Source organism: Diabrotica virgifera, chromosome 5, assembly GCF_917563875.1.
Source record: "Diabrotica virgifera virgifera chromosome 5, PGI_DIABVI_V3a".
Lineage (NCBI taxonomy): Eukaryota > Metazoa > Arthropoda > Insecta > Coleoptera > Chrysomelidae > Diabrotica > Diabrotica virgifera.
Window position 1 is genome coordinate 5,855,160 of NC_065447.1, and position 15,442 is coordinate 5,870,601.

At 32.4% G+C, this 15,442-nt stretch overlaps 1 protein-coding gene across 8 annotated transcripts in view; it reads left to right on the top strand.

Annotated features, from left to right (window-relative positions):
• Positions 1-15,442, top strand: part of LOC114341830 (bromodomain-containing protein 3) — a 152,588-nt gene that overhangs the window by 51,416 nt on the left and 85,730 nt on the right. For all 8 annotated transcript variants that reach the window (XM_050652246.1, XM_050652247.1, XM_028292734.2 and 5 more), the window contains 4 exons: positions 2,626-2,838; positions 11,128-11,307; positions 11,422-11,641; positions 13,127-13,350. In XM_050652246.1, the coding sequence (XP_050508203.1) occupies positions 2,635-2,838; positions 11,128-11,307; positions 11,422-11,641; positions 13,127-13,350 (828 nt within the window). In that variant the 5' untranslated portion in view covers positions 2,626-2,634. The remainder of the gene's footprint in view (positions 1-2,625; positions 2,839-11,127; positions 11,308-11,421; positions 11,642-13,126; positions 13,351-15,442) is intronic.

Sequence of the window (15,442 nt, forward strand, 5' to 3'; positions counted from 1 at the left end):
CCCTTTTTTGGTAAGAAATCGGGAAAATCACCCCCAAATTAGCATTTCAAATGAACTTAATTGTTACCACTTCACAAGTTTTTTTACTCGCGTATGTATTGATCATATGATCTGTAACTTCCATCGGTTCAAAGTGCTTATTTATGAAAGAGCTGTAGTTAAAAGGGCTTGAACGACTCACTTATCACGAGTGTATGCAAATTTAGAAACACCGAGTCTTAACCAATTTTTGTCTTACAGAAAAACAAAAAAATAAAAAATAATATTCAAATAAGTAAAGCCGACTTTTTTTATTGTTTAAGCTTTTTGGTATCTCTAACAATTTTTAAGTTATTTTGAAAAAAAAAAGCATATTTTTCAAAATTAAAATTTTTAAAAATTTTACTTTAAAACCAAATTTTTTCAAAAATAAGCAATTTGAATCGATGAAACTTACAGATCATATAAACACAACATAAGTGAAGTAACTTATGAAGCGGTAACGATTAATTTCATTTAAGTTGCTAATTGGGGGGTGATCTTCCTGATTTTTTTTTTGCCAATACAAAAGAGACCAACTTTATTTTAAGCGTAACTTGCTTACATTTGATGCTTGAAATTTTTTTATAAAAATAGAAATGAACCTATTTTTCATTAGCCATAACTCTGCTTTTGCTAGGTATAGAGACCTAATATATACACAGTTTTTTTTTTCACTTTTTCATAGGCTATAGTTTTGATAAGAATATTTTTTTCGGCAAAATGCTTACATTTTGAGTTATTTGCGAAAAACCGTCTAAAACGTGGTTATTTTGGTCAAAATGAACATAGTCACTTGTAAATAACTCGAAAAGTATTGACTTGGCGAAAAAACTCTATAGAACAAAAGTTGCTTAAAATTGGTCATTTTATCCATTTCGGGACGTATATTTTACATTATAATATTTTCACCTCCGAGATGGGGTGAAACTCACCCCCAGGGCAAAAGCACACATCGGCACCATATCACTTTTTTTCTTTGACATGTTAGCTATGCGTACGTCAAATTTCATGTCAATCCAAGGGGTTCTTTAAAATCCACAGCAGAAACCGTGAAAGAATGTACTAATTTATCATGTTGTTTCATACTTTAAACAGATTGATAATAATCTTTGAAAATAACCTGATTTGTCGGAAAAACCTACACAATTTCTCCCCATACGAGTGTTCTTTCTTTTTTGTTAACCATTTTCGCATTTTATATCCGCTCCTAAATGAAGATCTCTTTCAAAATTGCTTCAATCTTTCTCTGTCTTATGCCAATTTAATCCCTACGTGCCTGCCACTGCTTTTTTTTTACATATGTCATCTATCCATCTCTTTTCCTTCCCGTCTTCCCATGCGTCTTGTCATCCTCCTTGGTCTCCACTCCAGGATTCTCCTATGTGACCAGCGCCATTTTATTTTTGTAATTTCTTCCACGATATCCATGATCTTCATTCTACGTCTTATCTCAGCGATTCTAATCGAGAGTAAGTTGCTAAAGATGACAACAATTTTTCTTCTTTAGGTTGAGTCTCTAATAGAGGTTGACGATGACGATGACTTCTGCAAATTCATCTATATCCTTTGCTTTTCTTAAGTTTGGAGGTCTAATCCTTGAGGTTACGCAGCGAGGTCATTTGTTGTCTGGCAGGACCATGCTTTACATCTATTTTTCCTTGCATTATTAGTTGAACGAAGTTATATGTCTCGTGTCTGAACATATGTCCAAGGTATTCCATTTTTGGTATTTTTTAAATAAGTTCTACAAGTTCACGATCTCTACTTTTTATACATCTTAAAAATTATTTCCAACAATGTCAGTCTATGGAATTTTTAGAATGCGGCAGAAATCCACATCTCATAGTTTTCCAGGCATTGTAACGAGCTAATTGTCAGCATCCAGGCGTCCATGCCATGTAGGTATACTGTGTGTATAGAATTTTATCATGCAATATCGATCAAGTCTCGGTTGGTAAAATCTGACATTTCATTCTTTACTGGATTTTAGCATCCTTAAAAGTGATTTTGGTCTATTTTGAATTTTGATCATACTCTTACTTTTATTTTCTACTCTCATGTGGTGCCTGGCTCTCTTCGTGAGATTATTGACACTCCTTGACTATCTAAGGTCTGTTACAGACTAAGGTTGAAATCTTTAAATGACCCGTCATTTCTATCCTCCTGAGATATTCATCTTTATTCACCTTTAAAATTAGTGACCCTTTTGCTTCTATACTAATCCTAGATGCAAGGTTGTCACTTCTGCAGGGTACGCCTTTCTTATGTTTCATCTCCACCTTCCCCTCTGTTATGTTCTTTATCGTAACCCCGGAAATTGTCTTTATCTGTCAACATTATTTGAGACCTTTTTTTTTTACTAATTTAAAAATATTGATTAGTACAGTCGAACCTGATATTGGAATAGCCTTTGTGCTAAGCAAAAGTATTCCTATAATTGGGATATTCTAATAACCCATCATTGGTGGCTAGTAGAAACATTTTGGAACCTCAAATTTGTATTCCTTAAAGTGGGATATTCCGGCATTCTAATAAGCGGGTTCAACTGTATAAATATATAATTACTGCTCATAATTTATGCTGATTTTAATAATTGTTTTTCAGGGAGGAAAAATGGAACGCCCACCCCGAAACGAACCCACTGTGGACCCAGTGAATGGAGTGGTCCAACCACTAGTCCAGCCACCTCCAGAGAGTCCGGGCCGCGTCACCAATCAACTTCAGTTTTTACAGAAAACTGTGTTAAAGGCTGTCTGGAAGCACCAATTCGCTTGGCCCTTCCAGCAACCCGTCGATGCTAGAAAACTCAACTTGCCCGTGAGTATATTCACTCAATTTTCTATTTGAAGGTATGTTTTTATTGCAGTCGACTCGCGTTAATTCAAACCTGCGATAATTCGAACCTCTCTATAATTCAAAGTTATCACGAGTTCCCTACAAAATCTCTTTATATTTCGAACTAAATCAATACATTTTTATGCACTTGGTAATTCGAACAAAAAAAAATCATTGCTATATAACAAAACGATGCATTAATTCGAACTCATCAGCGTTCAGCACTCGACAATTCAAAGTTGCAGAGGGAAAGATGTAAAAAGATTGTAGTAAGTACAGTTTTCTGTACTTTTTCTTCTGTACTTTCTTTTTCTGTACCTGCTTCAAAAAATCCGGTTTCTTAAAAGAAGATCAGGAAAATCTTCCAATACTTATGGATGATGAAGAACCAACAATAGAACCATTAGTTGACATCAGCGGTGTGAGTTTTTCTGACTTTGTTCAAGTAGATGAAGATGTTGCTGTCTCAGGTTCACTAACCGATGGCGAAATTTTATCTGCGACAGATACAAATGAAAAAAGTAGCGATGAAGATGAGCACGATACATAAGAACCTTTGGCAGAGGTGTCAGTTAAGGAAGCAATATCCTCATTCGATACCTTACAAACCTTCTGTCTACAAAACGAAAGTGATAAAAAAGTATTTCAGGCACTTTTTTCTCTTAAAAAAATATTGATAACTCGGAGCAGCAGCAATGTGCTTTGAAGCAAATTAGTATAATACAGTTCTTTCGAAAGATTGATTAATTCACATTATGAATACCTACATGTCTTGTATGTACACGAATGTACTTCTAAACTTTTGTCATCGTTATAGAATAGCACTTAATAAATAATAATTGATCAACACTTAATAATTCGAAGATTTATTTATTTTCTCTCACAAATTTCGAACCATGTGATATTTCAAACACTCAATAATTCGTAATATTTTAAGAGTCCCTCGAGTTTCGAATTAACGAGAGTCGGCTGTAGTTATAAAAATTCTGGGTTTTAAATAAAAAATTATTATCTTTTTATTCTTTATGAGCAATTCTGCTTGTTGATTGGCGGATTGATACCTCTATGGAAGGTTGTCACTTCATCTTTTGTGCTGAGAACTGATACTTCTTCTCTACCGTTTGGGTATTTATCTCTTGCTATTTTGTCGGGGGGTCTCCCCCGTTCTGCTGATGTGTTTATTCAATTTTTTTCATTCAATGTGTTCATTCTTTTGTAGGTACACTGCGTCGGCTTAGTGACACAGAAATCTAACTACATTTTGTCTCGTTTTGAGATATCTACACCACTGAACTTACCTTAATGAGTTCTTTTGAGTGAAACCTCTTTCTGAACACCTAAAACCCCAGTGAGGAGTTACGAAAACTCCTCACTACGAAACTCACTAAGGTAAGTTCAATTTCGTAGATTGAACTTCAAAATGTGAAATGTAGAATGTAGTTAGATTATTGTGCCACTAAGCCGACGACTGTATGTTTACATTTTCTTGTAATGTCTTCACTCCTCTTTCGATCTCAGCATATTTTCTATAATTCTTCTCGGTACTCTCATCTCTGCCATTTCCAGTAGTCTTTATGTTGTGGCCGTATGGGGTCTTGTTTCTGATATACAGAGTGAGTTTTATGTATGGAAACGCTCAATTTTCTCGAAAACGGCATGCACGATTTTTATAAATTTTGGTGGGTAGGGATTTTCTAATACGGCCGATATTATAGTGATAATTCCGTTCTTCAGATCTTCCGTTTTTCTGAAAATCTAATTAACTTTCTTTATTTCAAATGGAACACCCTGTATATTTTTTGCGTTTTGAAGTCCTTAAGAAATACTGATTATTTTTCATGTTATATTCCCTATGCCTAAAGGCCATAATTTCGGAGTTATTGCTACATTTATAAAAAAAAATTAAACAAATTATAAAAATCAATTTTTTCGGCCCGGGCAGACATTATTTTTCGTTCTTTGGACCATGGGAAACAAAAAAGTTCTTTTGTAATTTTTCTCTGAAGTTAATCGTTTTCGAATGATAAACAATTTAAAACTGAAAAAAATCGAATAATGACGATTTTCAAGGTTCAAAAACACAATTCAAAAATATTATTTTTGAAACTGCGAAGTACGCGATTCAAGTTCAAGCCTTATTTTATCAGTCACCAATAAGTAATTTGAGCTTGTTTCATTCTAAAATATTGTTTTTTAGTTGTTAATGCAGCCCGATCGCTTGTCCTCTCAATGCGCTTCATTAACAATTATTAAAAAGCAATGTTTTAGAATAAAACGTGCCAAAATTTTTTATATCAAACCCCTATAAAGAAGGGTTTAGCTTGAATTTGAGTACTCCGCAGTTTCAAAAATATTATTTTTTTTTATGTGTTTTTGAACCTTGAAAATCGTCATTATTCGATTTTTTTCAATTTTATAACTCGAAAACAATTAACTTTAGAGAAAAATTACAAAACACATTTTTTGTTTCCAATGATCCAAAGAATGTGAAATAAAATCTACACGGGCCGAAAATAGTTATTTATGTACCAAAGTTACTCTTTATCGAACGAGTCTTGATATTACGAGAAGAGCGATCGTAGCGAGCGAGGCGAGTAACAGACGAGTTCGATAAAGAGTGTTTACTGACGTGGTGCATACAAAATTTTATCGCCAATCATAAAAAACATTAACACTTACTTAATTACATACATCCTAATGAAAAAAGAGTGTGTGTATTTAGTACGCACGTAAGACGTTATACTTCTATTATTATAATTTGAACGAAATAAATATATTTAAAACTGTTTAATCGTATTTTTATTTAAATATTAAACCAATTTTGACACTTAACTAACTTAAAATACCAAAAATTAAAAATACCGTTAATAGTTACGTTATTGTTTATGAATTGTAGCATTCCACAGCGCAGTTGCTTTTCCCTTGATGAATATCTAGTAGAAAATCTAAATATGTAAATATATTTGCTAACAAATTATCATTAATATCTGTCACCGTCCTATATACAGGGTGTTCCGAAAAGATTGGTCATAAATTATACCACAGATTCTGGGGTCAAAAATAGGTTGATTTAACCTAACTTACAGTGCGACAAGCGAAAGGTGGCGGCTGACCTTCTCGTATTCTGCATTTGTCGCTGTGTATTTTCGCTCAAGGTCACGCGCCAGCACTGGCTTGTCGGCTTGTACCTTAGTACAAATGTGCACATAAAAAAAGTTAAAGCCCTTCGAAGTTACAAAATGAAAATCAAATTTTTCCAATATATCGAAAACTATCGGACACCTTGTATTGGAAATGTACGTGTGACATTCTTATGGTAGGAGGATCTTTAAAAAAAAATTATAGTCAAATTTGTGCACCCCATAAAAATTTTATGGGGTTTTGTTCCCTTAAACCCCCCTCGTTAATTTCCAATAAAAGGTCCCTAATAGTTTTCGATATATTGGAAAAAATTGATTTTCGTTTTGTAACTGCAAAGGGCTATAACTTTTTTTATGTGCACATTTGTACTAAGGTAAGTTAGGTTCAATCAACTTATTTTTGACCCCAGAATGTCTGGTATAATTTATGACCAATCTTTTCGGGACACCCTGTATAATCGAAGTAACAAAAACTCCATTTCATAATATTATGTATATTTGCATTAATACAAAACTTAAAAGATTTAAGAATTTTATTAATTTTAGACGAAATAAAAATTTCCTATGATAGTAATGACGATGACAGAATGCTTTTGCATGAGGGCCGATTTCGATGTTTAATCGATAGTTGTTCAAGTAATCAATCAGCCCTATTCTGTAACTTTTAACAAATCGAATAGAAATGACCAAGTCAAATCGTAATTACCCAAAATCGGAATGTTTGATATCTATCGCGTCATTTTTGTGTTTGGATTGGTATTCTGTAACTCATATCGTAATCGAAACCTCTGACTTCTATTTCACGCGGTTCTGAGGTGGTGGCAACCCCGCATTAACCAGAGAAATTATTGTTCTGTGACTGGATCTAAATTTAAAATTTGACACCGTTGCCATATCCTCAATGTTTTCATACTTTCTTCATACTATCCTCAAGTTTTGAAAAGTAAATAAAGTATTAGTGTAAATACTGGATGCAAAAAGCTCAAAAGGGGATAAATGGTTTTAAATTAAAGTTAATTAAAATTGATATAAAAAAAGATAAACTGATAAATAAAAAAGATAAGTGAAGATAAGAAGTATAAATGGTTTTAAATCAAAGATATTTAAATTGATGTTATTAATGCATTATTATTAATCTATAATTTAAAATCGATATTACTAATAATATGCAATCTCTAAGATTCGATTAGAGCTGAAATAACTGCTAAACAACTTTTCCCAAAAATGGCATCTTTTCTATAATTTGTTCAGACTATGAGCGTTGACTGATAAATATACAAGTATACTGGCATTGTTTAAGAAAGGAGTCTAGTTATACAATGATACTGGTATAATATATTTATCCATCAACGCATCAGAAGTCTATCGTATGCTATTCTTGTACATTATACCGTTGATTGAAATTGTACAAGAAATAACTAACAACATTATGGCAACACTGCGAGGGGCAAAGTTCATTCATGTGCCAAGCCAAATAGCAAAGCAAATAAATAAGGTTAGGTCCAAGGTCCAATTCATACTCGTACAACATGTCTAAATTAAATATATAATTACAAATAACACCACAGACTAAAAATTACGCAGCTAAAAAAGGTACAAACACTATAAATAATTATAAAATAAGTAGTAATCAATTATTTTTATATATAAAATATAAACGTCAAAACAAAACAAAATGCGCTTGCGTCAACCACAATTCCGATAATCGAAATCTCATTTCGACAGGATAAATGCTGTCGAAGTGATTTCTATTCACTATTACGATTGTAGAGATTCCGAAGTAGTTATGGAATACGGATTTGGACTATTTCTATTCGACTTGGCCACTTCTATTCGATTTTACTGACTTCTATCATCGAAATGAGTTACAGAATAGGCGTGATTATTGAATAAGTATCTAATTACTAAATCTGTAAAGTTTTGATTTATGTTTTATGAATTTAATAATTGCAAAATACTGCAGAATTTCACTTTCTGACATAAATTTAATTAATAATAACGTAAATTTTGTACAATATTTTTAATAATTAAACGTAAATAAATTTTAAGTTCACTCAAATAAATAATCGATTACTGTCATCAACCGCTTACATTCAATCTCAGTTAATTTGATTAATCGCGGCAGGTAAAGTAAAATTCTTCTTTCAGTACAATAAAGTCTTACTTTACTGCCGCAAATGGCATCAAATGAGTACAATAATGAATGACTTTAGTGACAGTTGGCTATAAAACTGATTTTTATAATTTGTTTAAATTTTTTTTTTATAAATATAGCAATAACTCAGAAACTATGGCACTTAGGTGTAGGGAATATAACATGAAAAATAATCAGTATTTATTAAGGACTTTAAAACGCAAAAAATATACAGGGTGTTCCATTTGAAATAAGAAAGTTCATTAGATTTCCAGAATAACGGAAGATCTGACAACAATGTAATTATCACTAGAATATCGGCTGTATTAGAAAACCCACCAAAATTTATAAAAATCGTCCAAGTCGTTTCCGAGATAATTGAGCGTTTCCATACATAAAACTCACTCTGTATAATATGTCATTATTGGTCGGTCATACACTATTTTTTTTTTAATTCTTGACTTCATCTCAGTGCTAATATGTCGGCCATATAGTGTTATTAAGGCATCCTGCCAGTCTATTTGCTTTTTGTACTTGATTTCTCATCTCTTTCTCTATGTCTTCGTAGCTGGACAGTGTAATTCCAAGATATTTGATTTCCATTACTTGTTCACTACTGATGCCATTAATTTCTAAAAAATCATATTAATTTTTAAAAAATTATGTATTAACCCATTAACGCCCAAGTTTTTTTTTATTTAAAAATCTTTACTTTTAATGTTAATTCGATGAAAATGTTAATAATTTAATTCAAAAAAACAAGTTTTTCGGTTTCCTGTCTTTTTAAAAAAAAATTATATGGTGTTACCATATGGTAACGCTGGGCGCTTATAAGGAATTTTTAGGATCGTTGAAACTAAAATTTTGAATTTTTTAAATATTTATTTGAGAATATTTTCATCGTCTGGCCTGGTATCCTATAAAACAATTAACACACAAACCAACGTTGCATTTTTTACACATTGTTCGTCCAGATGTTGTACATCTGTCTCCAGCACATCGCCTTCTACTATTTGATGTAACAAATGGTTGAAAAGATCAAAACGAAGATCTGGCAAGTTCTGTCTATGTAGACTAGGTCTTCCTGTATATAAGGGACTACTTCCATATCTTGCGAGAAGAACTTGGGCCAATTCTCTCCTAAACGATAGCAAGGATATATTTTTTTTTTTATATATAAATGCCATGAATTATGCACTGCAACATCCACCAACCATGTTACAATTTGCCAGTACCATTTTTTACTACAAATTGCTACTCGGTAGATTGAAACACCTTGACCCATCCAGTCGGTATCCACCATATTTTGTTGTATTCAGCAATATAGTGAGGCCAACTTACTTGAATGTGGCCTTTTTCTTCATGAGAAAATCTTTTTACCGTGCCCAATGCTGAACCATCACAACTCGTAGATGCTATTGTAACAACAGAGTTATCTTTCCATCGCACCAGTAACACTATCGCCTCTGCTAACAAAAATCCACGACTGAAAAAAAAATAAGATTATGACTCCGTAAGCGCCCACCGCAACCATATGGTAACGGTGTATTTTGACTATTCCTACCGAATTCGCTACATTTAATTGTTCATAAAATACAACAATTTATAATAAGTTGGGGTATAATAAACGGAGTTTTTTTTTAAATATGCAAATATAGTTTCTTGAAGACTATCAAAAATTGCTTAAGCAAAACGGACGTCCATCTTTTTCTATAAATTTAAACCACACTGTCATATGATTATCTCTCGACGGTTGAGAAAAGGCTAAAATACGAATCCGTTACGTTTTATAGGTGCCTGAAGTATTCCTAGAAACATTCTCAAAATATGTGGCTGACTATGGGCATACTGCAGAATTTTTAAAAATCATGTGTTTTACTTTACCATATGGTAACGCTGGGCGCTAATGGGTTAAGTATTTGCAACGGATGGAATATCATGTCATAATACCATATTATGTAAATATGTACTTTGAATGTTTTTATTGACACATTCTCAATCGCCTATCAAAATTAAGTTACTTATTACTTATTTCAACTATTTTTACTAATATTGTGACCTGCACAAACAATTTCATATTTTGACACATTTGTGGTCGATTCTTAATTATATATCAAATTTTTTTGTAATTATTGTTTAAGCCTACCTATTTTATGAAAGATATTACATCATTAACTCTTTCTTTATACTTCTACGATTCGAAATTATATCGCCCTTTCCAAATACCATTCTCTCTGATTGCGCCCATTATTCTTCTTAGTATCTTCCTTTCGAAGACAAGCAGATGATTTGCATCTGTTTTGGAGCTAATCCGTGTTTCTGACCCATATGTCAGCACTGGTAGGACAGGTGTTCTATATATTGTTAGTTTGGTTTTTTGGCTTAGGACAGACAACTCACATAATCTTATGGTCAATGTAATGTTACTCAAATGCAATAAAATTTATATGAACAGAGTCATTGCACCAATCATTTCATGTCGTTGCTCCAACTCTGAATTTTTGTTAACAAAGGGTTAAATTGATATAAATAAATCTAAAATCATTGTCAATAAAGATGTGTGTGATGTCTTTTTTAATGTTGTTCTGAAGCTATTTTCTTGTGGCATTTTTACAATTTTAACTATTTAGAATGGGAAATAAGCCACAATATTATTAAAGAATGATTTTTATTAATTTGGGCGTCGAAACGTTAATAAAAATCATTCTTTAATAATATTGTGGCTTATTTCCCATTCTAAATAGTTAAAAATGTCTTTTTTAGCTGCTTGTTTAGTCTACTAAAATAACAATTGGTTTGCTAGCAATATCCTTCATTTTACTTTTTCAGATGTGTTTCTAAATTTCTTATTTTGGGATTCCCATATATATAATAGAAATTCAGTCTTATCCATTTTGTAAACGATTTTAGAACACTCGTTTATTCTCATTTTACTGTTTTTCATACATACTCACATTATAATATGTAGTGTTGTTATGACAAAACATTTTTTTATAGGACTATCATAGGATAATTAAACAGCCAATGGACCTGGGAACAATTAAGAAAAGACTAGACAACAATTACTACTGGTCGGGCAAAGAGTGCATCCAAGACTTCAACACGATGTTTACAAACTGCTATGTCTACAACAAGCCTGGAGAGGATGTTGTTGTCATGGCTCAAACGTTAGAAAAGGTGAGTTATGTAACATATACAAATCCAGTGGCATTAAATCTGGGAAATAAGGAGGGCTCTCTAGATTTATTCCATGACGAAGAGTACTTGTTTTTATCCAATGAATTCTTTCAGGTATTTTTGACAAAAGTGGCGGATATGCCAAAGGAGGAATTTGTTGTTGAATCGCCCGGTAAAGCGGGAGCGGCAAAAGGAAAGAAGGGGCGGACCAGTACAGCGGGCGCTGTCAGTGCACCCCCAACACCAACTACAGCCACCGCTGGTTCGGGAGGCAGGGGTAGGCCTCCCGCCACTGTCTCTTCTACAAGCGCCACTCCAGTTGCTACCACTACAGGTGAGTTACATTTTGAACACTTTTTTTATTCGCTATATTATATTATAATAATACAGAGTGAATTTTATATATGGAGCGGTTCAATTATCTCGGAAACAACTTGAAGGTTTCTAATAGATTTGGTTGTGCAAGGATCTTGTGGTGCGACTGATATTATGGTGGTATTTACATTGTTATCAGATCTTCCGTTTTTCGGGAAATAATCAACTTTCTTATTTCCAATTTCCCTTTATTTTTTTGCGTTTAGTAAACAAATTATATAAAAGTCTATTTTTTGGCCAGGCAGATATTATTTTTTAGGTTTTTTTGGATCATTCGGAACAAAATCAGTTTGTTGTACTCAATTTTGCTCCAAAGTTGACCATTTTCGAGTTATAAACAAATTATAACCGAACAGAAAAAAATAAAAAATTACGCACTAAAAACACAAGTAAAAAATATTTTTGAAATTACGAAGTGCCTAAATTCAAGTTCAAATCTTATATCAGCTCTCAATAAGAATTTTTGGCATGTTTTATATTCAAACATTGTTTTTTAATTGTTAATGAAGCGCTTATGAGAGGACTGCATTAACAACTAAAGAACAATGTTTTAAAATAAAATCGGCCCAATATACTTATTGGAAACTGATAGAATAAGCTTTGCACTTGAATATAGGCACTTAGTAACTTCAAAAATGATATTTTTTACTTGTGATTTTGAGTCTTGAATATCGTAATTTTTCGTTTTTTTTTTTCAATTTTAAATTGTTTATAACTCGAAAATGGTCAACTTTGGAGCAAAATTGAGTACAAGAAACCAATTTTGTTCTTAATGTTGTTCTGAAGCTATTTCCTTGTGGCATTTTTATGATTAATTATTTATATTTCCTATATAAATAATTAATCAATTTTGTTCTTCCTTCAAAAGACAAGAAATGTACCAAGTGTTCCATTTGAAATAAGAAAGTTCATTAGATTTCCAGAAAAACAGAAGGTATAGTCTGTTCGCTAAACTCAGACGCAACTGGCTACATATTTTAGTCGATATTTTTTTTGTTTTTTGCCAATTTTGCAAAAATTGGCGAAATTACTAACTATTTAGTGATTATTAACTATTTAGTAATTATTTTTTGACAATTTTACTAAAATTGGCAAAATTACCGACTAAAATATCTAGAAAGTTGAGTCTGAGTTTAGCGAACAGACTATATGTATGATAACAATGAAAATACCATCATATCTGCCTCATCACAAGCCCCTTACTAAAACCTATAAAAATCCGACTGTGTCCGAGATAATTGAGGCGTTCCATATAATTTCCTCACTCTGTATAATAATACATAAAACGCAAATTTATAAAGTAATAATTGAATTTAATTTTGAGCTAGTTCTATAATGGAAAAATCATCTCTTAATCTATTAGTTATATTTGATGTTAACATAATGAAATTTTTACTCTGAAACATGTGCGACAAAAAATCAAAAAGACTTTTTTTACTCGCAGGATCTTCAGGGTTACCTTTAGGCACTCAAGCACCGGCTACAGTACCTGGCAGCACCGCAACTACCACCATAGCGGCGGCCAGCACCAACAACAGCTCTCTGTCGAATCAGCAACTGAACTCTTCTTCCAGTTCCATTCACGGAAGCGGCTCCAGTTTAGGAAATTCCTTAGATTCCAGCAGCGTCATGCCTGCCAACGTTATACCTCCGGCACAACCAGCCAAGGTAAGTCGATAATACATTTGTACGATCTTACAAAATATGTAATGATTTTATGGCTTCAAAATTATATTCTTCCTCCGCTATTTTACGTCGATATACTATTGTTGTATCACTTTATAGACCATTTTGGCATACATAACTCTTCTTTAACTCGATATTTCTCTTGTCTATGTCAGACCAAACAAGAGAAATTAAGAGGCGAATAGAAATAGCGAGACAATCATTTATCAAACTGAAAAAATTCTTATGCTGCCGGGACATAAATTTGAAATTAAGAACGAGAATGTTACGGTGCTCCTCCGTACTGTTGCACGGCATGGAAGCTTGGACACTGAAAAAGATAAACATTAAAAACATTGAGGCATTCGAGATGTGGTGCTACACGAGAATGTGGAAAATGCCCTGGACAAATTAAGTTGTCTTGCTGAAGATGGGGAAGGAATGCGAATTCATAAAAACAATACAAACGAGAAAACTGGAATATCTAGCCCACACAATGAGAGGAGAAAAGTACTCACTGCTAAGGCTCATAATCCAAGGAAAAATCTCGGGAAAGAGAAATGTGGGACTTGAAGGATTTCCTGTTTGCGAAATTTAAGGGAGTGGTACGGGTGCAGTTCAATACAATTGTTCAGAGCTGCAGCCAACAAAGTTAAATTTGCTGTGATGGTAGCAATCTCCGATAGGAGACGGTACTGCAAGAAGAAGAACTCGATATTTACGATTGTGGCGCCAATATGGTTCTCGGTGTACCATAATAAGGTTTTGCCATCAATATAATTCAATACATATAATTTTTTCAATACATACGATTTTTTCCTTAATTTATTCATTTTGATTGGTCTTTTTGAACAACTGATATGATTTTGACATTAATAACATCTTTTCTAACACAATACGTCGTTTTTGATGTCAGTGTACTCGCTCTTTATCCCAATGTATACGATTTTATTTTCAATATACTATTTTTAATTCAATAGCAATATATTTATTGGGACGGTGCAAGTTCGGAAGAGCGACACCTGGTTTCATAGCTCGGCAACATTTTCAGCACTTTTAATTATATTGGCCAATTATATTAGTCCTAGTTACTGGATATTTGTCAAGGCCATAGCCCAAAAAAGAATAAGAAGAAAAAGTAAGATTGAGGTTATGTTATTAAAAGGTAAACATTGTACTACAAGCAAAATACCATTAATTAAATTCACTTTAATAATTGTAATCATATCAATATTGTGGAGCAACATATAATTTTTATAATTTATAACACATCATTTTAACAAATCCCATTTTCTTCAATGACAGTAGGCATGAAATATACGTCAATTTGACAATTTCAATTGACAATATGAATTATTTAAGAAAGTTGCAATATTTCTCCGCTATTCGCGCACGATCGTTTCTCGTATCCCCTCCAAGCACTTGCACACAGCGAATAATCTTATTATGTATTTATATGAGTTTGGCATTTTTATAATCTTTTTTAACAGTTTACGTTCCATATTGTCATCAGTATATTCCTTTTTTAGCCAAAATGTTATAATCAGTTATTAAAGATTTTGGGATCAATATACATACTAACTTTTTAACTCACTGTATACAATTTTAGCTTTTATGTATAATTTTTCAATCAATATGAACGATTTTGTGGTCAATATATTAATTCAACGGATACCATTTTCACATCCATAATAATCTTTTTTAATTCAATTTTAGCGTAAGATACTATTTTTTAAATATTTGTTTATGACAATATAACCTTTTTTTAAGTCATCTCGTACGATTTTGTCCTTTTTCAATTCAGTATATACGATTTTTGCACCAAAATAACCTTTTTTGATTCAATAGCTAGAATTTTGGCGCCAATATACTTAATTTTAACTCGTTATATAGAATGTTAGCGACAATATAATTATATTTTTGTGAATTTGGCATTCATATATTCCTTGTTAACGGAATTAGTTCAATTTTTGGCTTTAATATCCCCCTTTTTTAATTTGATATAATATACGATTTTAGTATTCATTATACTGTTTGTTTATTACCCAATAATTTCGGCATTAATAAACTCATACATAAATGAATACGTAATGCA